Below are 21,496 nucleotides of genomic sequence, written 5' to 3'. Positions count from 1 at the left end.
CGGCTGCTGCCTGGAGCCTCCCAGCTCGGTCTCCTGGCTTTGCTGACAGTGCCCATTCCTGCGGTCTGTTTCCATCTGGAGTCCACATCAGGCCTGGGCCAGGAGCCTCTCGGGAGCATCCCCTGCCTCACCCTGATCTCCCCTCTTCTGAAGCAGCACTCTGAGATGCTCGCCGGGGTGCGCCCCGTGAGTCTCAGTCCAGAGACCAGTGCAGCTCTGGGCTGCTCACGGGTCAGCGGGCCCCGTCTGGCCTGATTGTTCCTGGAAGCAGGGCAGGTGTATCCTGAGGGCTTGGGCTCCCTCTGGCCACTGAGCTGAGCTGAAGGCCACAGCCCAGAGGCAGATGCCCTCGCCCCAAGGGATGGGGGCAGTGGGAAGGCCCCTTGGCTCTGCCAGCCCCAAGGCCTTCATTAGTCGGGATTTGAACACATCCTGATCCAGAGCCCACTCCCAATTTGGAGGCATGTTAGCAGGCCCTTGGGGAGCGGGGTTCCTGTGGTGGGACAATAAGGACGTCTACGCTGACACACTTCTCCCGCACCCAGCCCTACGCCGCACCCAGAACTGTGAAGGCCATGCAGCCCAGGGCCGCCTGGGAGGGGCCTGAGGGGCTCCATCTCCATCTCTGGTCCATCTCTGGTCCACATTTTTTTTTGTTATTTATGACCTTGGACAGGTGGTTAACCTGCAGCCTCAATGTCCTCCCTTGCCCGCCTGCTCCGAGGTTCCTTATGAGCATTAATGAGGTAACACCGGAACAATGCTGTCTGCTCAGGGCCCAGTACAAGGCTGAGCTCAATAAAATTGATTTTATTAATAGGTTATTGAGACCTGTCTGCTGGCCTTATGGCATAGAGTATGTTCTTACACACTTGGCGATGCCAGTTATCCTGAGTGTATCTGCACAGCCTCACCTGCGCCCTGGGCCCCTGGGTACCCCTGAGCTTTGTCCCTACTCTCTGCCCTTAAAGGTCAGGCCGTTCCTGCTGCCAGCACTGGGCAGGATAAAAGCAGGCTTGGAGAGTTGTGAGCAGGTAGGGCCCCTGGGGCGTGGGTGTGGACTCCGAGGATTTTTCGAGACCCGAAAAGCTGCAGGGTCGGTGGAACCAGGCGGGAGCTGACCTCACTCTGCCCCTCTCTGCTGTCTCTGTGGACCCTCCAACTCCCTTCCACAAGGTGTCTCACGGCTGCTGTGGAACTCTCTATTGTTTTGTTTTGTTTGAGATGGAATTTAGCTCTGTTGCCCAGGCTGGAGTGCAGTGGCATGATCTTGGCTCACTGCAGCCTCCCAGGTTCAAGCGATTCTCTGCCTCAGCTTCCTGAATAGCTGGGATTACAGGCACACACCACCATGCCCGGCTAATTTTTGTATTTTTTTTTTTTTTTTTTTTGAGACGGAGTCTGGCTCTGTCACCCAGGCTGGAGTGCAGTGGCACGATCTCGGCTCACTGCAAGCTCCGCCTCCCGGGTTCACGCCATTCTCCTGCCTCAGCCTCTCCAAATAGCTGGGACTACAGGCGCCCGCCACCACGCCCGGCTGATTTTTTTGTATTTTTAGTAGAGACGGGGTTTCACCGTGGTCTCAATCTCCTGACCTCGTGATCCGCCCGCCTCGGCCTCCCAAAGTGCTGGGATTACAAGCGTGAGCCACCACGCCCGGCCCAATTTTTGTATTTTTAGTAGAGACGAGAGTTTCGCCATGTTGGCCAGGCTGGTCTCAAACTCCTGGCCTCAAGTGATCCACCTGCCTCAGTCTCGCAAAGTGCTGGGATGACAGGCGTGAGCCACCGCGCCAGCCTATTATTTTTACTTTTCAGAGGCAGCTTCTCATTCTGTCACCCAGGCTGGAGTGCAGTGGTGCTGTCATGGCTCACTGCAGCCTGGAACTCCTGGACCCAAGCAATTCTCAGCCTTCTGAGTAGCAGGGGTCTACAGCCGTGCACCACCACACCTGGCTAAGTTTTAAATTATTTTTGGTAGAGATGGGGTCTTGCTAGGCTGGGCTTGAACTCCTGGGCACAAGTGATCCTCCCACCTCAGCTTCCCAAAGTGCTGAGATTATAGGCGTGCGCCACTGCGTCTGGTCCCCCTCCATTATCGCTTCTGTCCTGCTTCCTCCAGAGACCTCCCCTGACCCAGCCAGACACCCCTCCCTGTTGTGCCCAGCAGTGGGAAGAACAGCATCCCCCTCCTCATGCTCTCATGCTGCCCATTATCACTGCATCCCCTGCAGAGCCCTGGTCCCACAGCCACTCACAGCTGTGTGGAAACTGCCCTGCCAGGCTCTGTGTGAGGCCCCTGCTTCTTGGGAGCCGGATGGGAGCTGTGGGTGCTGAGTAGCGGACAGACCCCAGGGCGGTCACATGTGTCCTTATGATCTTCCTTTCTCTAGCACTGGGTTTTTCCACCCTGAGCCGAGATCTGTAATCAATCCCTTCCACTCCTCAAAGGCTGCGCTGCCCCGAAGGGGTGTCTCTGTGGCAGCTGACCAGCCAGCCTCTGGCCTGTGTCAGAGCTTCTGGGGTTGTTCTAGCCCGAGGGGCCACACGGGGCACAAATGCAGGCTAGAGAGAACCCAGCGATGGGCCTGGGCAGCCCTCTACCTCCCATGGCACACTGCAGTTTCCTCACCTTCAAAATGGGGAGAACGACGTTCACCCCACTCGGCAGCTATGAGGATAGCATGTTGAGAACCTCAGGACCCAGAACCAAGTATTGCTGGCAGTTGGACCCGCTTCGGGACTGTAAGCCTCAGAGCGGAGCTGTGTCAAGGACACCCTGTGTGGATTTCACCGCAGAGTGAGCCCCTGAGCACCTGCGCTGCCGCGGCCCCTCAGACCCCTGGAGCCACTTCCTCAAAGGAGGGTCAGCAGCAGACGGGAGTAGGTGGGACATCACTGGGACCTGCCCGTGCTTCTCCTGGGACAGGGCTTAGCTGCTACTGCCTGGTCAGAGGCGAGGCCCACGGAGCAGCCACAGACTCCCACTGTGCGAGCACTGTGCCTCCTTGTGTGGCGCTCCGAGCCTGGTGCACACATCTGCCCATCCTAGACACAACGGGGCTGTGTTCCCAGAGCCAGCCGGCACCCTGCCCGGGAGGGCCCTGCTGCCACGGATCCTGTCCCCTGCCGCCAGCGCGGGGAGCAGGCAGCACTGAGGCCCAGGCGCACAGCAGACCATGCCATGTGCCCAAGACATGCCCCGTCACGCTGCATTCCTGGGGCCTCCCTCCTGCCATGAAAGTCATTCGCGTGCCAGGCACTGTTGAGGAGCTGGGGGTTCAGCAGCACCTATAGGCTGATCTTCTTCCCCTCGTGTTGCTGAGTGCTGGGTGAGGGGAGAGGGTGATAAATAAGGAAACACTCCACTGTCCGAGGGTTCCCGGTCCTCAGAGACCATCCATCCAGGAGGTGCAGATTTCAACAGGGCGGCTGCAGGAAGGTGTGAGGGTGCCGGGTGCGGGGAGCTGGAGCTCTGCTGCGTGGGCATCTGGAGCCTGGGGCCTGGGGGCACAGGGGTGGCTGCACCTTGGCCTCAGTGTGTCTTTCCTCGCAAAGAGGAGAGGGCAGCCCATTACCCCAGAATGTGTTCTCTGCTTCCAGGGTCCCTATCTCAGCCCTGTCCTGGGGTTTCTTCAGTGTCAAGAGAAACCCCCGCATCTCTGGGTCTACAGCCTCTCTGGTGCCAGGTCTGCACCAGTCACTTCGCCTCCACCCTTCTTGCCAGGAATCTTCTGAACCAGGTGGCAGCTCAGGTGTCGGCAGCTGGGGATGGGGTTACACTCCCCGGAGACGGACGTGTCTGGCTTGTGAAGGGACAGCTGCTTGCCGACGAGCTGGGGAAAGGCACAGCCCCTGCCTCCTGCCTTGGGAGCCCCTCCCCACAGAAGGAACTGCCTGGGGGCTGTTCAGAGTCACTAAGGACACAGGTTGTGGAATCAGACAGACCTGGCTTTGAACCCTGCCTTTGTCCTTATTAGCTGTGCAGACAAGTATATAAGCCTCTGTGCCTCAGTTTCCTCACCAGGAAAATGGGATCGTCACCACTTCCCTGGGCTGTTGCTGGGAGGCGAGTTGCCCATGCCTGGCTGGGGCTGGGCACTGAGGATCCTTATCATCATCATCGCTGCTGTCATGGGCAATGTTCCGCCTTGGTAGGGGCGTGACACTCACAGCCATGGCTTCTCACAGTGGAGACGAGTTTGTTCAAGGAAGGAGCTGAGGCCTGGGGGCCACTGGCTGGGCAGCCCTCAGGATCAGGCCCACCAGAGCCTCTGTGCGTTTCCTCAGGTCCTGGTTCCTTGAGATGGGACCGCAGCTCCTCCCCGACTACGGGGAGCAGGGCTCAGGGCAGCCCCAGGATGTCTGCCTGGGAGGGTCCAGTACAATGGGCCCTGTGTGTGAAAGGGGGCCAGCATCGTGCTAGGGGCCAGGGGTGGCCCAGAGACTGCCTGGCCCAGCCCCACAGTCCCCCAGCTCCCATCAGAGGTCCCACCAGGAAGGGCCCCCCAGCTTCCTGGGCTGGCTTTTCTCACAGAGGAAATTCCACAGTAGACCCTAATTGGATGTCCTCTGCTCCGGTGCTGGGTGGGAGAGCACAGTGGCATCCGGGGAGAAGGTGCAGGAGCGCTGCACTGTCCTGCAAGCCAGCTCCCTGCCCTGCAAGGCCTGCCTGGCTCAGGCCAGCCTGTGGCTCTGGAGCCCAGCTGCCCTGGCTGAGGCTGGGGGCTGGGGAGAATGGCTGGCCCGGAGCTGCGTGTCCCATCTCAGTGTCTGCATCTGTCGAGGCCCCATCCCTCCCGCCCATGGCCTGGGCAGCTCTTCTCAGTCCACCATTGGTGGTGGGGGACAGAGGCTTAGCAGACCTGTTCCCGCATGAGAAATACCCCATGCCTCATGGAGCCAGGGCTGGGTGGTAGTGACGGTACCGCCGTGAGCCTTCCTCGAGAGCACAGTCACGTCCAGGAAGCCTTCTCGGAAAAGGAGGCAATAGCTGGGGGTGGGGGAGGGGATGAGACTGCCATAGGTGGAGCGGGAGGGATGCCGAGATTCTGGCCTTGGTCAAGTGTGAAGGTGCCACTTGCGCAGCTCCGGGTGACAGCTGCAGACCCCACTCCTGCCTTCCTCCGCCTCTGGCTGGGCTGCAGGTGGCAGCAGGAGCTTGACACAGTTTGACAGGGCGAGGCCCCACCCAGGAGAGGGGCAGCCTATGGGGCAGTGGGCCACAGGCCCTGGGCTTAGCCTAAGTTTCCTGGGAATGCCTCCCAAGAGAGTGGGGACAATGTGATGTGCACCCTTCATGGGGTGCCGCAAAGGCCAGGTGGGCCCCAGCTGGGAGCTCCAGTCTCAGCTGCTTTTCCCCAAGGGGAGATGGGGCCGGAGGATACCACATTGGGCCATGACCTGGGGCTCAGGGCACCACATCTGCCAGGAGAGTCAAGTCTTGCAGGTTTTGGGCAGGATGGCCTCCCGGAGCCATAGCCCAGCTTTGGTCCTTGTCCCCTGACTCCTGGAGCTCTTGGTTTTCACTGTAGTTCTGGCTGCACCGATCAGGCACAGGGAAGTCCTTCAGAGGCTTAGGTTGAGGGGATTCCTGTCTCCCCCATTGCTCCGCTGGCCTTGAACCCAGGCAGAATCCTGTTCAGTATTGTGCTTCTCCCCCTTGGGGTGATGTCTCCTGGGGTGGCTGCCTGGGGCGCTAAACACTGCTCCTTTGTCCCTCACAGGCCATCAGCATCAGCAAAGCCATCAACACCCAGGAGGCCCCCGTGAAGGAGAAGCACGCCCGGCGTATCCTTGGCTGGCTCTTGGGCCCAGGATTCGGGTGTGGATGTGGGAGCAGCATAGCGCTGCAGGTGGCCTGCGGTCAGCTGTGCCGGGGTCACAAGGTCCCTCACTGAGCCAGGGGAGGAGGGTCCCGTGCGGCTTGGCTCCTTCCCATCTCAGTCTCATCACAAAAACTCCCCCATTGGGCCCAATGAAGGTTTCCTTGTCTTCCCCTAACTCCTGTCCCCTTGGCTGGACACTGGAGCTCTGGTGACCTGGGGTTGATGGGCACGTGATTGGGGGCCAGCCCTCTTCCGGCAGCTCTGGCCTCTCTCAGCTGGGTTTGCTGAGCCCCCGCACTCCAGTCTGTGCTTCCACACTTGGCCTTGACATTGCAGGCATCATTCTGGGCACACACCATGAGAAGGGGGCTTTCACCTTCTGGTCCTACGCCATCGGGCTGCCGCTGCCCAGCAGCTCCATTCTGAGCTGGAAGTTCTGCCACGTCCTCCACAAGGTCCTTCGAGATGGGCATCCCAATGTGAGTAGCAGCTGCTCCCTCTGCTCCCCGGAGCTGGGGCACTGTCCCGCTGACATGCGGGCTCTGGCCCTGTTCCTGTCCCCGTAGCTCTGGGCTGTTCCTCCCGCCTCGGGTGGAGAGTGCGTGTCTCAGGGCACTACCACAAGGTCCTGGACACACCCCCCTCCCGTGTTCCCTGCACTGCAGGTGCTGCATGACTGCCAGCGGTACCGCAGCAACGTCCGGGAGATCGGAGACCTGTGGGTAGGTCCAGCCAGTCTAGGTCCTGCCTGGCATTCAGGGCTTTCCCGAGCGTGTGGGGCTGAGCGAAGGGTGGCTCCCTCTGGGCAGTTCCCTGCGGGTGGCTGGGTTTTCCCAGGGGCGACAGTGGGAGGGGCAGCACGGGGAGATGCTGCCTGCCTTTGAAGACCTGACCCAGGGCACTCCACACGCATAACCAGTGGGCCCTCCAGCTCCGAAGTCACCCGGGCCCTTTAGTCCTCACGAGTTGGGAAATGTGGCAAGACCACAGCCCGGGCACCTCAGTGGTGGTTAGAGAGCCTGTGGCAGGGCGCGGGTTCCTGGGCTCCCGCAGAGCTGCTGCTGCGGAAGAATCAGGACTGGAGGTCTGCATTTTGAGCACACTTGCCGGGTGATCCTTAGACACAGTAAGGCCCGAGAGCCCTGGGAGCCTGCAATATGGATGCACTGCAAGACCTCAGGAGTTAGAGATGTCCCTGGTGGGCAGAGGGCCTTGGCCTGATTCTCTCTGGAGCACTGTGGGGTGCTCTTCTGCCTAGGCAGGGACATAGGAGCAGGGCAGGCCCTGGACCGGGGACCCACAGGGAGGCCTGACCAGGGCGTTATCCAACCCAGGACCACTGCCCTGACTCACTTCCCTTGAAGCGAGGAAAACATTGCCCATGGTGCCATCTGCAGATGCAGGCCCAGCTGGCCCGGCCGCAGGGGCCATGGGGCTGGAGGAGGGAGCAGGGAGGATGTGTCCAGGCGCCCGTCGGGATGTGCCTCCCTGCCAGCACCAGCACTTTAATAAAGCGTCCCTGCTCAGAATTGGCCTGCTGCCTTGGACAAAGAGCTCTCTCCTCACAAGAGTTTCTTTGGCAGGAATGACGAGGAGGAAGATTAAGGGAAAAAGCTAGAGACAGAGAGGGAGGTTGGTGGAGGCCGGGAGAAGACATTTGTTGAATGAAGAAGTGCCCGGTGGTGGGTCACTCTCATGCCCAGGTCCTTGAGGACTCTTGGACATGTTCACGAGCCGTGGCCCCTCACCCTGTCTGTCTTCCCACAGGGACATCTGCATGACCGGTATGGACAGCTGGTGAATGTCTACACCAAGCTGCTGCTGACCAAGATCTCCTTCCACCTCAAGGTGGTTTCCTCGGGGGAGTCATGGGGCTGAGGGACCCGTGGGCTTTTCCCACTGTGACGTTATGGCACGTGTTGGGACATCGAGGGTGGGATCTATCCTCTCCATGAGTCTTTCCATTCACCTTCTTGTCCCAACTATGACTAAAGAGGAGACAGGGAAGCCAGGGCGTCACGAAGCTCCTAGAACACCTCAGGCGTTTCCGTGGACGTGGGCACGGGCTTCCCCAGGCGTTTCCGTGGACGTGGGCACTGGGCTTTCTCAGTCTCTGCTGTCCTGGCCGGGTGCTCCCCTCCTCCCAACCCCCTCCACTGCCCTCTGCCACCTATGTGGACCACAGCCTGGGTCTGCCAAGAGCAGGGCCCAGGGCCCAGCGTGGGGCCCCCTGGTTCAGTGGCTGCTGGGTGGGGGTGGGGGGCCCTGGTTCAGTGGCTGCTGGGTGGGGGGGGGGGGGCGTCGGGGGGGGAGGGGGGGGGGGGGCCCTGGTTCAGTGGCCGCTGGGTGGGGGTTCTCTCCACAGCATCCCCAGTTTCCCGCGGGCCTGGAAGTGACAGACGAGGTATTGGAGAAGGCAGCTGGGACCGATGTCAACAACATGTGGGTCACTCTGCATGGCTACATGGCCACTTCCCCTCGGCTTCCCCATTCCTTCCTACCGTGTCTCACGCCCAGGCATCCCCATGGGGCAGTGGGGTTGAATGAGTCCGTGGCCTTGTTGGTTGACGCTCACGCTCCCAGGGACAGAGGGTGAAGTTAAAAGGGTGGGGTGTACTTGAAGGACTGTCGTCCTGGCAGAGGCACGCTGACTCACCAGGGCCATGGTGTCGGCGGTGCCTCCGTCCCCACTGGACGGGGGGTCTCAGGACAAGTTGGTGGGCCCACCCACCCTTTTTCATCTCTTCCCCCACTTCTCTTGCGTAGCTTCCAGCTCACTGTGGAGATGTTTGATTACATGGATTGTGAGCTGAAGCTTTCTGAATCAGGTGAGCCGTAAAGAGGGGATGTGGGGGTCTGAGTGCATTGCTAAGTCCCCAGAGAAGGGACGAGAAGAAAAAAAGAAGACATGAGTGATCAGACCAGCTGATCACTATGAAATGACCCTGGCCAGCCACAGTGGCTCACATCTGTAATCCCAGCATTTTGGGAGGCCAAGGCAGGCAGATCGCTTGAGGTCAGGGGTTCAAGACCAGCCTGGCCAACATGGTGAAACACTGTCTCTACTAAAAAAATATATAAAAATTAACCAGGCGTGGTGGCTTATGCCTGTAGTCCCAGCTACTCGGGAGGCTGAGGCAGGAGAATCACTTGAACCCAGGCGGTGGAGATCATGCCGCTACACTCCATCCAGCCTGGGCGACAGATTGAGACTCTGTCTCAAAAAAAAAAAATAAAAAACAAAAGAAATGCCCCTTCTCCTGCCCCTCCCAGGGTCCCTGCACCTCCAGGGATAGGTAATGGGGCCTCCTGGCACCTCCAGGGATAGGTAATGGGGCCTCCTGGCACCTCCAAAGCATGGCAGGCCCCAGTGGGTACATCCAGGATACAGGTTCAGCCATCCCTTCCATCCAGTGAGTGTCACTCCATCAGCCCCAAGACGGGGAGGGTGAGGAGGTGTGCACAGGAGCCACCTTGCCAGGTTCCTGCCCCAGCCTTGGGCCATCTGCAGAGCCCAGTTGGAAGAGAGGTGGTTTGGGTCGTCCTGCCCATTTTCTGCTCTAGAAAGCCTCTGAGTCACGTCAGACTTCCTAGCGGGGGAACCCGGCTGCTGTTGGACAGGAAATCTCAGAGGGCTCAGCTTCCAGGCTGGAGAACTGATTGTTCTGGGTGGCAGCTTCAAAACAACTCATGGGTGACTCAGTGCTCTCCATCAGAGGGCAAGAAGCAAATGCCTCCTTAAGGGAAAATTGGGAGTTAGAGGCACTTTGGGCAGCCTCCCTGAGTCCCCAGGTCTGGCCTCTGCAGCTGGGCGAGCCTGATGGGCATTCACTTCCAGTGGGTGAGAGGCGGGCTCAGAGCGGGACCCTTGTGCCTGGGAAGAGCCTGCTCAGGAGCTGACGTGGAGAGCAGAGGGCAAGTGTCCAAAGGTGTGGCCCCAACTGTGCAGCAGGACAGGGCTACCAGGCTCTGTGTCCTGGCAGAGATGTGCTGAGCCTGAGCCTCTCAGCACAGAGGCCACCAGGTAGGAGCCAGATACCCCTGGCATGGGAGAAGGCCAGTGTGGGCAGGCAGTGGCCCCACGAGGGAAGTGGAGAACACACACAGGCATGCTACCCACCTGGTGACACTGGTGTGTTGATGAAGGGGTGTACACAAAGGGGTGTACCAGCATCTGCTGGAGAAATTCCCAGATCTGCAGAGATGACAGGCGCAGGGGCTTCCCTGCCTCAGGACCTGTAACACCAAAGAAACACAAACGTCCTAAACATGCCTCAGCGGAGGCTGCGTCTCGCTGTCTGTGCAGAGCAGAGAATGGAGGGTGGCGGTGAAGAAAGACATGCGTCGAATCTGTGATGGCGGAGGCCTGGCTGCATCTCGCTGTCTGTGCAGAGCAGAGAATGGAGGGTGGCGGGAAGAGAGATGTGTCGAATCTGGGATAGCCAGGAAGATCTAGAAAACATTCTACTGTGTGAAATCAAGCAGATTGCCGAACAGCATGGACATACGTGTTTAAGATCCAAGCAGTACTTTATGTATGCTGTAATTTTTTGCAAGGAAAACATCCTTAGCATGACGTGCAATTAGAGATTAATTTTTTAGAAAGGCAAGGGGCAGCACTTTGTGTCTTCCTTCCTGCCCCTCCCCCTCAGGCTCTCTCCTGTCACTGCAGAGATGTGCAAGTGGTCCCATCACAGGCAAGGCGGGAGCAGGACCTGAGGGGCCGGGGCACAGGTCTGTGCAGCAGGGGCTGTCTGGCCGCTCTCCCGTGCTGCCTGCTCTGTCATTCTTCTCTCTGCCTCAGAGAAGCTGCCAGCCAAGGAGGAGGCAGCCTCATGTTTGTCCTTTGTCCCTCCCACTTGGTAGTTGTGATACAAGGCCCGATTGTCAGGGGCAGGGGAGATGGGCCCTGGGGGCAAGCGAGGTTTCAGGGTCACTTGGGGTGTGCAGAGCCAAGTTGTGACCCTAGTGCCGTGTGACTTGGCAGAAGCCCTGCCTGTTCCCACATCTGTAAAGTTAGGCATTTGGGGTGCTCCATCGTGAGCCTCCTTCCTGCTCTAACATTTAGCACGGGTTTGAGGCCCGTGGGCATGGAGCTGTCCGTCACTTGTCAGTCGGTCACCTTGTCCTGGGCTCCCAGGTGGAGGTCTCTGGAAGCCCTTGCTGAGCCGGGCTTGGAGCTCCTTTGCCTTGACCTTGCTGTTGCCGTTGACCTCCTTCATGGGAGCATCTGGTCTTGACCTGGGGCAGCCCCAGCACACGAGGCTCCCGTCTTGGAGGCAGGAGGCACACTGGTGTGCGGGAGCTGGCTTAGGGCCCTGCTTCGCAGCCGGACCACCTTGGGCAGGTTGCCCAGCTCCCAAGGGCTCACGGTCTTCCTCTTGCCCCTCTTTTGCACAGTTTTCCGACAGCTCAACACAGCCATCGCCGTATCCCAGATGTCCTCAGGCCAGTGCCGCCTGGCCCCGCTCATCCAGGTCATCCAAGACTGCAGCCACCTCTACCACTACACGGTCAAGCTCCTGTTCAAGCTACACTCTTGTGAGTGGCCCAGGGCAGCCCCTGCCCCGGAAGGCTGTGTTTATGTGGCTTAGACATTCACTGTCAAAAAGGAAAATCGAAAAATTAGAGGTTTATTCATTTAAAAATGGCAGTAATAAACCTACTACCCATTAATAGGAATAACATACATTTTATGAAAAAAAAACAAAAAAACCCACTACTTTACCAAGCAAAGAACTTAGTGAGTGGCTTGGTTTTCATTTTTGCGACTGAATGCCTGGCTTGGCCGAGACGGAGGCCCCACCAGTCTCTGCAGCCTCCCACCAGGCACCCTGGGGCTGCGAGCGCAAAAGCAAAAGGTGTCTGGGGTGTTAGGACAGTTTTGATCTCACCAACCCCTTGAAAGGGTCTCGTCCCTCGACCACACTTTGAGAACCACTGTGTTGGTGTCAGCCCGGGACAAATGTGTTTGGTGAAAGCGGCTTGCTAGTGCCTCCCAAAGCCAGGTGTGGGTTAGGTGAGATGTGGCCGCAGCGCCTTCCTTTCCATTCGCTGTTTCCTTCTCTAGCTCAGTCTGAACTGAGCCCTCCCACAGCATCTCACACAGGTCTCCCCCTCCCGATGGGAGAGCGGGCCTGGCCCAGCCTCGGGTGATCTCTGATCTGTGAGTTTGTAGCATACGGAGGAACAGGCAGGGCAGGTGAGCCCCTGAGCAGTGTGCAGAGAAGTCCTGTTACACTTGTGCCACCCTCCAGGTCTCCCTGCGGACACCCTGCAAGGCCACAGGGACCGGTTCCACGAGCAGTTTCACAGGTACTGCCTGGGACAGGGACAGGATTGAGGCCGGTGGGGGAGAGGCTCCGTGGCCCCTTCCTGAACCCGAACTGCCCACCATCTCTGCAGCCTCAGGAACTTCTTCCGCAGAGCCTCCGACATGCTGTACTTCAAGCGGCTCATCCAGATCCCCCGGCTGCCCGAGGTACCACCCCCAAGAGGGCCCCGAGGCCCTTTGAGGACCCCAGGCACCTGGCTGGGCCCCACATAGTCTATGGAGATGGCGGAAGGAGGGCTTGCTTGGGGGACAGCTGAGCAGGTCCCACCTGCCGCCCCTGTAGGGACCCCCTAACTTCCTGCGGGCCTCAGCCCTGGCTGAGCACATCAAGCCGGTGGTGGTGATCCCCGAGGAGGCCCCAGAGGATGAGGAGCCGGAGAATCTCATTGAGATCAGCACAGGGCCCCCTGCGGGGGAGCCACTGGTGAGCCCCCCCGCACAGCCCGTGTCCCCCAGTCCTTCAGCTGCAGCATGAGGCCAACGGGAGTGTCGGGTGGCCAGCCCTCCCTTTGCCCACTGCCCGGCCTGGAGGGCACAGGTGAGTGGGGCAGGAGTCACCATGCTTTGCTGTGGCAGGTGGTGGCTGATCTCTTCGATCAGACGTTTGGACCCCCCAATGGCTCTGTGAAGGACGACAGGTGAGGGCTGGAGGAGCCGAGTGGGCTGGGGGTGGTTGGAAACGGCCTCAGCTGAGCTATGCTCTGGACACTTCTGTCTGGAAAGGCCACGGGTGGGGAACATGAACCCGTGAGGTGCCCAAATCCTGAGTGGCCACTGAGGAGGAGACAGGTTCCTGTGCTGGGTCTCTTGACTGTTCTGGTTGACTTAACTTGAACCCCAGGACCTCTGTCCCCAGGGACCTCCAGATTGAGAGCTTGAAGAGAGAGGTGGAAATGCTCCGCTCTGAGCTGGAGAAGATCAAGCTGGAGGTGCCGGGGAGGGGGTGGGCAGGGGCCGGGTGGGGATGGGCTGGAGGTGCCGGGGTGGGGGTGGGCAGGGGCCGGGGCCCCTCACAGCCCAGGCAGGGCCCCACATCACACCTCCTTCCGCAGGCCCAGCGGTACATCGCGCAGCTGAAGAGCCAGGTGAATGCACTGGAGGGTGAGCTGGAGGAGCAGCGGAAGCAGAAGCAGAAGGCCCTGGTGGATAATGAGCAGCTCCGCCACGAGCTGGCCCAGTTGAGGGCTGCCCAGCTGGAGGGCGAGCGGAGCCAGGGCCTGCGTGAGGAGGCTGAGAGTATGTATGGCCTCGGCCAGAGGGGTCCAAGGGCGTGTCCCCAGCCCCTGCCACCCCACGTGGGGCGTCACTGCCTCTCCTCTCGCCCCCAGGAAAGGCCAGTGCCACGGAGGCGCGCTACAACAAGCTGAAGGAAAAGCACAGTGAACTCGTCCATGTGCACGCGGAGCTGCTCAGAAAGGTAGGTCCAGCCCATCCTCCATCCCAGCCAGTGGCAGGGCCTCTTGGGAATGGCAGCAGAGCATGAGCCCTTCCCCTGCCCGTGTAGAACGCGGACACAGCCAAGCAGCTGACGGTGACGCAGCAAAGCCAGGAGGAGGTGGCGAGGGTGAAGGAGCAGCTGGCCTTTCAGGTGGAGCAGGTGAAGCGGGAGTCGGAGTTGAAGGTAAGTCCCTTGTGGCACAGGGCCCTGCCCCAGCATCCCCAGCCCACTGCCCCAGTGACACGCTGTCCTGTCCCAGCTGGAAGAGCAGAGCGACCAGCTGGAGAAGCTCAAGAGAGAGCTGGAGGCCAAGGCCGGAGAGCTGGCCCGCGTGCAGGAGGCCCTGAGCCACAAAGAGCAGGTGCATCTGGCTTCAATGACTGGGGGTGGGGTTCTGGGGCCAGTCCTGGGTGGGAGTCAGGTCCTCTTTCCCGTGGACAGGCAATACCCGGGTGCCACCTGGTGATCCTGGGATGCAGCCCTGACCCAGACCCAGGGGCTACATGGGAGACAGGACCTACCGCTGGTCCTCAGGGAGCCCTGAGTCTGATGGAAGTGATCACTAATCCCCAGGGCCCAGTTTGTAAGCGTGGGGGCAGGGTGGGCGGGGCCTGGGAGCTCTGTTCACACGCCAGGTGTCCATGTCTGTCCATAGAGCGAGTCAGAGCTGAGCTCACGGCTGGACACGCTGAGTGTGGAGAAGGATGCGCTGAGTGGAGCTGTGCGGCAGCGGGAGGCAGACCTGCTAGCGGCGCAGAGCCTGGTGCGCGAGACAGAGGCGGCGCTGAGCCGGGAGCAGCAGCGCAGCTCCCGGGAGCAGGGCGAGTTGCAGGGCCGGCTGGCAGAGAAGGTATGGCCTCCCCAGATGTAGCAGCACTGCTGAGTTCACTGCCGCCTGGCAGCCATCGATCTGTCTCCGTGATCTGCCTGTTCTAGAGATTTCACATAAACGGGATCATACACGATGCATCCTTTTGCGTCTGGCTTCTTTCACTCAGCATCACGTTGTCAGGGGTCACCACATCATAGCCTGTGTCAGCACCTCATTCCTTTTATGGCTGAGTTGTACTCCGCTGTGTGGACAGACCACATTGTGTTATCTGTTCATCACTTGGTGGACATTGGGGTTGTTGCCACTTTCTAGCTGTTGTAAATAGTGCTGCTGTGGGCCTTTGAGCACAAGTTTCTGTGTAAACATCTGCCATCACTTATCTTGGATAGATAGCAGAACCGCTGGGTCTCACCTCTGTTACCCTGATGAGAAACTACCAGACTGTTTTCTAAAGTGGCTGCACCATTTTACACTCCCACCAGCAACGCATGAATGTTCCAGTTTCTCCACATCCTTGCCAACGCTTATTATTGTTTTCTTTTTATTTTAGCCATCCTAGTGAGTGTGGAGTGGTTTCTCATGGTCTTGATTTGTGTTTTCCTGATGGCAAAGGGTGCTACATATCTTTTCATGAGCTCACTGACCGTTTGTGTATCTTTGGAGAAATGTCTTTTAGGACCTTGAACCCACGTTTTAATTGGGTTATCTTTTTATTATTGAGCTGTGCACTGCGGGAAGCCTCTTTATAGAAATCTCCACCCCCTGACCAGTGAGGGTCTCAGCTGGGCTCCAACTGGCGGCCCATGGGTCGGTCCAGGGCTGGTGCACATCCTTGGCCTTGGGGAGGGTCTCTAAGCTGCCTTCTTCACCCCCATTGCCAGGAGTCTCAGGAGCAGGGGCTGCGGCAGAGGCTGCTGGACGAGCAGTTCGCAGTGCTGCGGGGTGCTGCTGCCGAGGCCGCGGGCATCCTGCAGGATGCTGTGAGCAAGCTGGACGACCCCCTGCACCTGCGCTGTACCAGCTCTCCAGGTAGACGGTGGGGCCACACTCAGCTGCTCCCCTGCCTTCTTCCCATCCCCAGCCCTGAGCAGCGGGTGGCAGGGGCCTCAGTTCTCCTTGTGCTTGCAGACTACCTGGTGAGCAGGGCCCAGGAGGCCTTGGATGCCGTGAGCGCCCTGGAGGAGGGCCACGCCCAGTACCTGACCTCCTTGGCAGGTGAGTGTAGCCGGGGCAGGGCGGAGGCGGGGGCTGTGTCCCAGTTCCAGTGCCCATGGCCACCTCTTGCCTTTTGGGAGGTTTGTGGACAGCAGGGACCTCTCTGGGAAGCCAAGCAGATGCCCCGTGCCTGCTCCTTCTCAGGAACCCACCCCTGCCCTGTGGACAAACAGGCTTTTGCCTCTGGGGCCTGGGCCACCATGTGTGCAGGTGGCAGGGCACTGAAAGGCCTGGGGCCATATACACTGCGCTGTGGTTCCCACTACCTCCTGGACATCGTCTTGCCGAGCCCCCCCTTCCCCCTCCTCCCCCTCCTTCTCCCCCTCCCCCTCCCTCTTCTCCTGGGATAGCTGGCTGCCAACAGTGGTCCCAGTGCTAGTGTCTCAGGGTCATCCTCCCCTAACCTTGGCCCCACCCACCCGCACAGATGCCTCCACCCTGGTGGCAGCTCTGACCCGCTTCTCCCACCTGGCTGCGGACACCATCATCAATGGTGGTGCCACCTCCCACCTGGCTCCAACTGACCCTGCCGACCGTAAGTGGGTCCTGGGATGGCAGGTTCTGTCCGCCTCACTAGCTTGTCTCCCCTGGGGGTCCTTATGGGGCCTGTGAGGGGGCTCCACTCACGGTCCTTTCTCACCCCAGGCCTGATAGACACCTGCAGGGAGTGCGGAGCCCAGGCTCTGGAGCTCATGGGGCAGCTGCAGGACCGGCAGGCTCTGCGGCACATGCAGGCCAGCCTGGTGCGGCCACCCCTGCGGGGCATCCTTCAGCTGGGCCAGGTGAGGCACAGCTGAGTGTGGGTTTGTGAGGCTTGGGCCTGCCTCTGATCTCTGCACCCACCTCTGGGTTGGCTGAACAGGTGTTTGTGCTTGGAGCCTGCAGCCTCAGGACACAGGGTGGGGACCATGCACCCTCCTCGATCCCTGTGGCCCCCAACCTCTTTCCCAGGCTGCCCATGGGCTTGGGGGGGATGGAGGCTACCCCTGTCTGACTCCCATCCTCACCAGGAACTGAAACCCAAGAGCCTAGACGTGCGGCAGGAGGAGCTGGGGGCCATGGTCGATAAGGAGATGGCGGCCACATCCGCGGCCATTGAAGATGCCGTGTGGAGGATCGAGGTGAGCATGGGATCTGGGGACTCCCCTCATTCCTGTGGAGCTTTGGGGGCTGGGTACAGGCTGTAACCACTCCTGCTCACAGTCTGCAGGCAGGGGACAGATGGCGTTTTCCAGGGGCCTGTGAGGTCAGAGCTGAGAGGGCAGGAGGCAGCCCTGGCTTTCCCAGGACCACAGTCCCCTCCTCCCAGCCAGCTCACGGCTCTGTTCTTGGGTGCAGGACATGATGAACCAGGCGCGCCACGCCAGCTCGGGGGTGAAGCTAGAGGTGAATGAGAGGTGAGCCCCCCTTCTGTCCCCCCAGGCTCAGCCCCCCATGGCCCCTGAGGTTCTGCCCCCAACTGTTCTGCTCATGGGAAAGGAAGGCCTGGCTCAGAGCAGACACTCCCTCCCCACCTGCTGAGCCCTGCTGTGGCCAGGCCTGCCATGGTGTCGTGTGGGCTGCCCTGCAGAGCAGCAGCCAAGTCTCTCTTCTCCTCCAGAATCCTCAACTCCTGCACAGACCTGATGAAGGTGAGGGGCTGTGACCCGGGTGGGGGGATCTGCACCTGGAGGGCCACCAGTCATTGCTGTCTTGGTCTCGGCAGGCCATCCGGCTCCTGGTGATGACATCCACTAGCCTGCAGAAGGAGATCGTGGAGAGCGGCAGGGTGAGGGGCCGGCTGGCAGCAGGGCACAGTCAACAAGGAGCCTGACCCCCAGCCTAGGCCACCCTGGGCATGAGACCCCCCACCCCCTACCACAGGGAGGCCTCAGGGATGCGCCTTATGGCCACAGTGAGGGGGAGAAGGGCCCCTGAGGACCCCTTTCCACCTTCGGTGTCCTTGACTGGCACGTCCTGCCCTGTTCTCCCGTCGCCACTAGGGGGCAGCCACGCAGCAGGAATTTTACGCCAAGAACTCACGCTGGACCGAAGGCCTCATTTCAGCCTCCAAGGCTGTGGGCTGGGGAGCCACACAGCTGGTGTAGGTTGCCCTGGGTAGGGGTGGGCAGGGGGCTGCTGCCTGCCAGTTGGAGCAGTCTGGGGGTCAACAGGGTGCGGGGAGTAGACGGGGTGTGGAGTGGCGCCAGCCGTCCATGGGGTCAGAGACTCTGGCCCTGACTGGCCCTTGCCTCACAGGGAGGCGGCTGACAAAGTGGTGCTTCACACGGGCAAGTATGAGGAGCTCATCGTCTGCTCCCACGAGATCGCAGCCAGCACCGCCCAACTGGTGGCGGCCTCCAAGGTGAGCTTGCATGCTGACGGCAGCACACCGGGCTCTGGGCCCAGTTTGGCCTGGGCTATGGCTGCCAAGCCCAGGCCTGTTGCTGCCCTGAGCTGGGAGACCTGGGCCCACCCTGATCTCTCGCCCCACCCTGACCCCTCGCCCCTCAGGTGAAGGCCGACAAGCACAGCCCCCACCTGAGCCGCCTGCAGGAATGTTCTCGCACAGTCAATGAGAGGGCTGCCAATGTAGTGGCCTCCACCAAGTCAGGCCAGGAGCAGATTGAGGACAGAGGTGAGTGCCAGGTGCCAAGGGGGGCTACTGGCTCCCAAGGATGAATGGGGATGGGCGCCCAGATGTTCACTCCCTTGCTCTCCGGCCATAGACACCATGGATTTCTCTGGCCTGTCCCTCATCAAGCTGAAGAAGCAGGAGATGGAGACCCAGGTAGGTGCCCATGGCTGCCCCGTGACCTCTGAGCTCATCCCTCGGGTGAAGCCTGGACCCAGGAGAGAGCTCCCTGGGGAGGCTGGGCTGGGCTGGGCTGAGCAGGCCGTGTGGCTACAGGTGCGTGTCCTGGAGCTGGAGAAGACGCTGGAGGCTGAACGCATGCGGCTGGGAGAGTTGCGGAAGCAACACTACGTGCTGGCTGGGGCATCAGGCAGCCCTGGAGAGGAGGAGGCCGTCCGGCCCAGCACTGCCCCCCGAAGTGTAACCACCAAGAAACCACCCCTGGCCCAGAAGCCCAGCCTGGCCCCCAGACAGGACCACCAGGTGCCGTCTGCACTGGGATGGGGGAGTTCCTGGATGGGGGTGCCGTCCCCAGCCCTAGAGGGGCACATGGTGCACATCCCTGGGGAAGTCGGGGACCACTGACAACATGGAGGGAGGAGCTTGCTCAAGGGAGAGGTGGGGCCCCAGGAGCCTGGCTGTGACCACTGACCCTCCCACCTTGAACCCCTACAGCTTGACAGAAAGGATGGCATCTACCCAGCTCAACTCGTGAACTACTAGACCCCCCCAGGGGTCAAGCAGGGTGGCTGGTAGACAGGCCTGAGCCTCTGCAACTGCCCTGACAGGACCGAGGGGCCTTGCCCCTCCACCTGGTGCCCAAGCCTCCCGCCCCACTGTCTGGATCAGTGTCCGCAAGGCCCCGGGCCCTTACTGAGCCTGCAGGGGCCTGGGCCATGTGGGTGGTGCTTCTGGATGTGAGTCTCCTACTTACCTGCAGAAGAAACTTTGGGGCGCAGCCAGGACCCAGTAGGCCAGAGCCTCAACTCTTCAGGAAATAAGAGTTTTTAATATTCCGAGCTAGAGCTCTTCTTCCTACGTTTGTAGTCAGCACACTGGGAAACCGGGCCAGCATGGGGCTCCCTGCCTTCTGGACTCCTGAAGGCCGTGGATGGACGGAAGGCACACAGCCTGTGCTGGCTGATGGGACGAGGGTCAGGCATCCTGTCTTTGGCCTTCTGGGGCACTGATTTCTACCAGGCCTTCCAGCTGCGTGGTCTCCACAGACCAGGCTCTGGGTGGGCTAGAGGAATGTTGCCCATTACTCTTCAGGCCTGGCCCTCGGGCCTCCGTGATGGGAGCCCCCAGGAGAGGTCAGATGCTGGAAGGGGCCGCTTTTTGGGGAGTGAGGTGAGACATAGTGGCCCAGGCGCACCTTCACTCCTGGAGTTTCCATTTCCAGCTGGAATCTGCAGCCACCCCCATTTCCTGTTTTCCATTCCCCCGTTCTGGCTGCGCCCCACTGCCCACCTGAAGGGGTGGTTTCCAGCCCTCTGGAGAGTGGGTTTGGCCCTGGGCCCTCCAGCTCAGCCAGAAAAAGCCCAGAAACCCAGCTGCTGGACCAGGGCCCTCAGGGAGGGGACCCTGCAGCTGGAGCGAGCTAGGCCCTGGCTTTGCCCATCAGATTTGAACGAATGTGTGTCCCTTGAGCCCGAGGGGAGTGGCAGGAGGGGTGGGACCAGGCTGGGAGGACAAAGCCAGCAGCTGCCATGCCCTCCTGCTCCCCCCACCCTGCCCCCAGCCCCAGCCCCAGCCCTTTAGCCATTCACCCTGTGCTCTGGAAAGGCTACCAAATACTGGCCAAGGTCAGGAGGAGCAAAAATGAGCCCCTTGGCTTTGTGTTAGCATTTCCTTCTGAAGTGTTCTGTTGGCAATAAAATGCACTTTGACTGTTGTCACTGATGCCCCAGAGGGAGGGGGCTGTGCCTGGCTCTTCATTCCTCTAGGGACATGTGTTCCCTTGTCTAGGCCCTGGCCAGGCACTGGGGCGGGGACCTATTCATGTCTGCATTTAATGCTAGAGTACTTGGGACTGCAGAAAAGCTCAACAGGGCTGTCACTGGCTTGTGTCCCCGCCTTGCATCTCTGGGAGGATTTATGGGCCTCAGGGCCCTCCTTTTACACAGGAGGCCAAGAGCCACCTGCACTCCCAGCCTTGATGCCCACAGCTTCCCTGGGGACCCCAGCAGTTGCTGACCCCCTGAGTGTGTCTGAGACCGTGCCTGACAGTTGCTAAGTTAAGGTGGGGACCCTGACTCCCGGCTGGCCTGGGCTTGAGCCATGGCCACACACAGCCTTTGCACCTACCGGAAACCTGGAAGGGTGTTCAGTCCCTGGGCATGTGGCAGCCTCGCAAGCACCCACTTTACCCAGGAGCACATGCCAGAGGGAAGGCTGAGGTGGGTGAGCTCACTCTGTCCTACCCCCTGCCAAGATCACTGGCATTTATGGAGAGAAAGGACAGGGTGGGTCAGGGGAGAGAAAAGGCCCCTTGGCTGGCTCCTGTATGCCCTCAGACAAGCCTCCCACCTGTGCCCAGGTCTCCTGAAAGATGAAGTGGGGCCTCAGCTGGGGCTGCGTAGCCAGGGTGCTTGTGCCAGGTGGTTAGGGTGAAAGGGCCTTGCAAACTGGCCACGAGGGCTAAGACAGACCCCATGCCTGGCTCTTGTTTACACGGCAAGATGGCTTCAGAAAACACGAACAGAACTGATTCTCCACTAGATACAAACCAGTGAAAATCCACAGGCACTGACAACACTTAACTGATCATTCTTGAGTCCTCAATGACCAAACTTTTTGAGATGGAGTCTTGCTGTCACCTAGGCGGCAATACAGTGGCATGCCTTGGCTCACTACAACCTCCTCCCGGGTTCAAGAAATTCTGCCTCAGTCTTCCGAGCAGCTGGGATTACAGGCATGCACCACCATGCCTGGCTAATTTTTGTATTTTTAGTAGAGATGGGGGCTTTGCCATGTTGGCCAGGCTGGTCTCAAACTCCTGATCTCAAGTGATCCGCCCCCCAGCCTCAGCCTCCCAGAGTGCTGGGATTATAGGCCACTGTGCCTGGCCGAAACCTTTAATTGAAAAGGCTGCCTCGTGTGGGGCTAGAAAGCAGGAGCGTGGGGTCTGGTCCTGCTCCCCCACCCTCTTGGACCTGTCATTGCCTCTCCCTGGTCCTCCTTGTGAACGGGACACACAGCGGGAGGAGAGGCTCCCACAAAGCAAGGTTCATGAG

At 60.1% G+C, this 21,496-nt stretch overlaps 1 protein-coding gene across 3 annotated transcripts in view; it reads left to right on the top strand.

Moving 5' to 3' along the window:
• HIP1R (huntingtin interacting protein 1 related) overlaps positions 1-20,184 on the top strand; it is a 28,012-nt gene extending 7,828 nt beyond the window's left edge. For 2 of the 3 annotated variants that reach the window (XM_032168420.2, XM_032168419.2), the window contains exons 2-32: positions 5,726-5,789; positions 6,164-6,306; positions 6,493-6,549; positions 7,595-7,675; positions 8,193-8,269; positions 8,594-8,655; positions 11,228-11,368; positions 12,085-12,142; positions 12,233-12,308; positions 12,445-12,585; positions 12,738-12,799; positions 13,018-13,090; positions 13,214-13,397; positions 13,490-13,578; positions 13,666-13,782; positions 13,859-13,960; positions 14,255-14,449; positions 15,313-15,460; positions 15,560-15,646; positions 16,074-16,181; positions 16,292-16,428; positions 16,657-16,767; positions 16,985-17,043; positions 17,247-17,277; positions 17,352-17,414; positions 17,629-17,729; positions 17,885-17,990; positions 18,140-18,263; positions 18,355-18,416; positions 18,537-18,743; positions 18,936-20,184. In XM_032168420.2, coding sequence (XP_032024311.1) covers positions 5,726-5,789; positions 6,164-6,306; positions 6,493-6,549; positions 7,595-7,675; positions 8,193-8,269; positions 8,594-8,655; positions 11,228-11,368; positions 12,085-12,142; positions 12,233-12,308; positions 12,445-12,585; positions 12,738-12,799; positions 13,018-13,090; positions 13,214-13,397; positions 13,490-13,578; positions 13,666-13,782; positions 13,859-13,960; positions 14,255-14,449; positions 15,313-15,460; positions 15,560-15,646; positions 16,074-16,181; positions 16,292-16,428; positions 16,657-16,767; positions 16,985-17,043; positions 17,247-17,277; positions 17,352-17,414; positions 17,629-17,729; positions 17,885-17,990; positions 18,140-18,263; positions 18,355-18,416; positions 18,537-18,743; positions 18,936-18,983 — 3,114 coding nt within the window. In that variant the 3' untranslated portion in view covers positions 18,984-20,184. Of the gene's footprint in view, positions 1-5,725; positions 5,790-6,163; positions 6,307-6,492; positions 6,550-7,594; positions 7,676-8,192; positions 8,270-8,593; positions 8,656-11,227; positions 11,369-12,084; positions 12,143-12,232; positions 12,309-12,444; positions 12,586-12,737; positions 12,800-13,017; positions 13,091-13,213; positions 13,398-13,489; positions 13,579-13,665; positions 13,783-13,858; positions 13,961-14,254; positions 14,450-15,312; positions 15,461-15,559; positions 15,647-16,073; positions 16,182-16,291; positions 16,429-16,656; positions 16,768-16,984; positions 17,044-17,246; positions 17,278-17,351; positions 17,415-17,628; positions 17,730-17,884; positions 17,991-18,139; positions 18,264-18,354; positions 18,417-18,536; positions 18,744-18,935 lie in introns of those variants that run through there. The other variant, XR_009209081.1, reaches the window with a different exon arrangement.
• Positions 20,185-21,496: the final 1,312 nt, after the last annotated feature.

This window comes from Hylobates moloch, unplaced genomic scaffold (assembly GCF_009828535.3).
Source record: "Hylobates moloch isolate HMO894 unplaced genomic scaffold, HMol_V3 SCAFFOLD_12, whole genome shotgun sequence".
NCBI classification, from domain to species: Eukaryota; Metazoa; Chordata; class Mammalia; order Primates; family Hylobatidae; genus Hylobates; species Hylobates moloch.
Note: the sequence above shows the minus strand (reverse complement) of the source record. Positions and strands in the feature narration are given on the sequence as shown.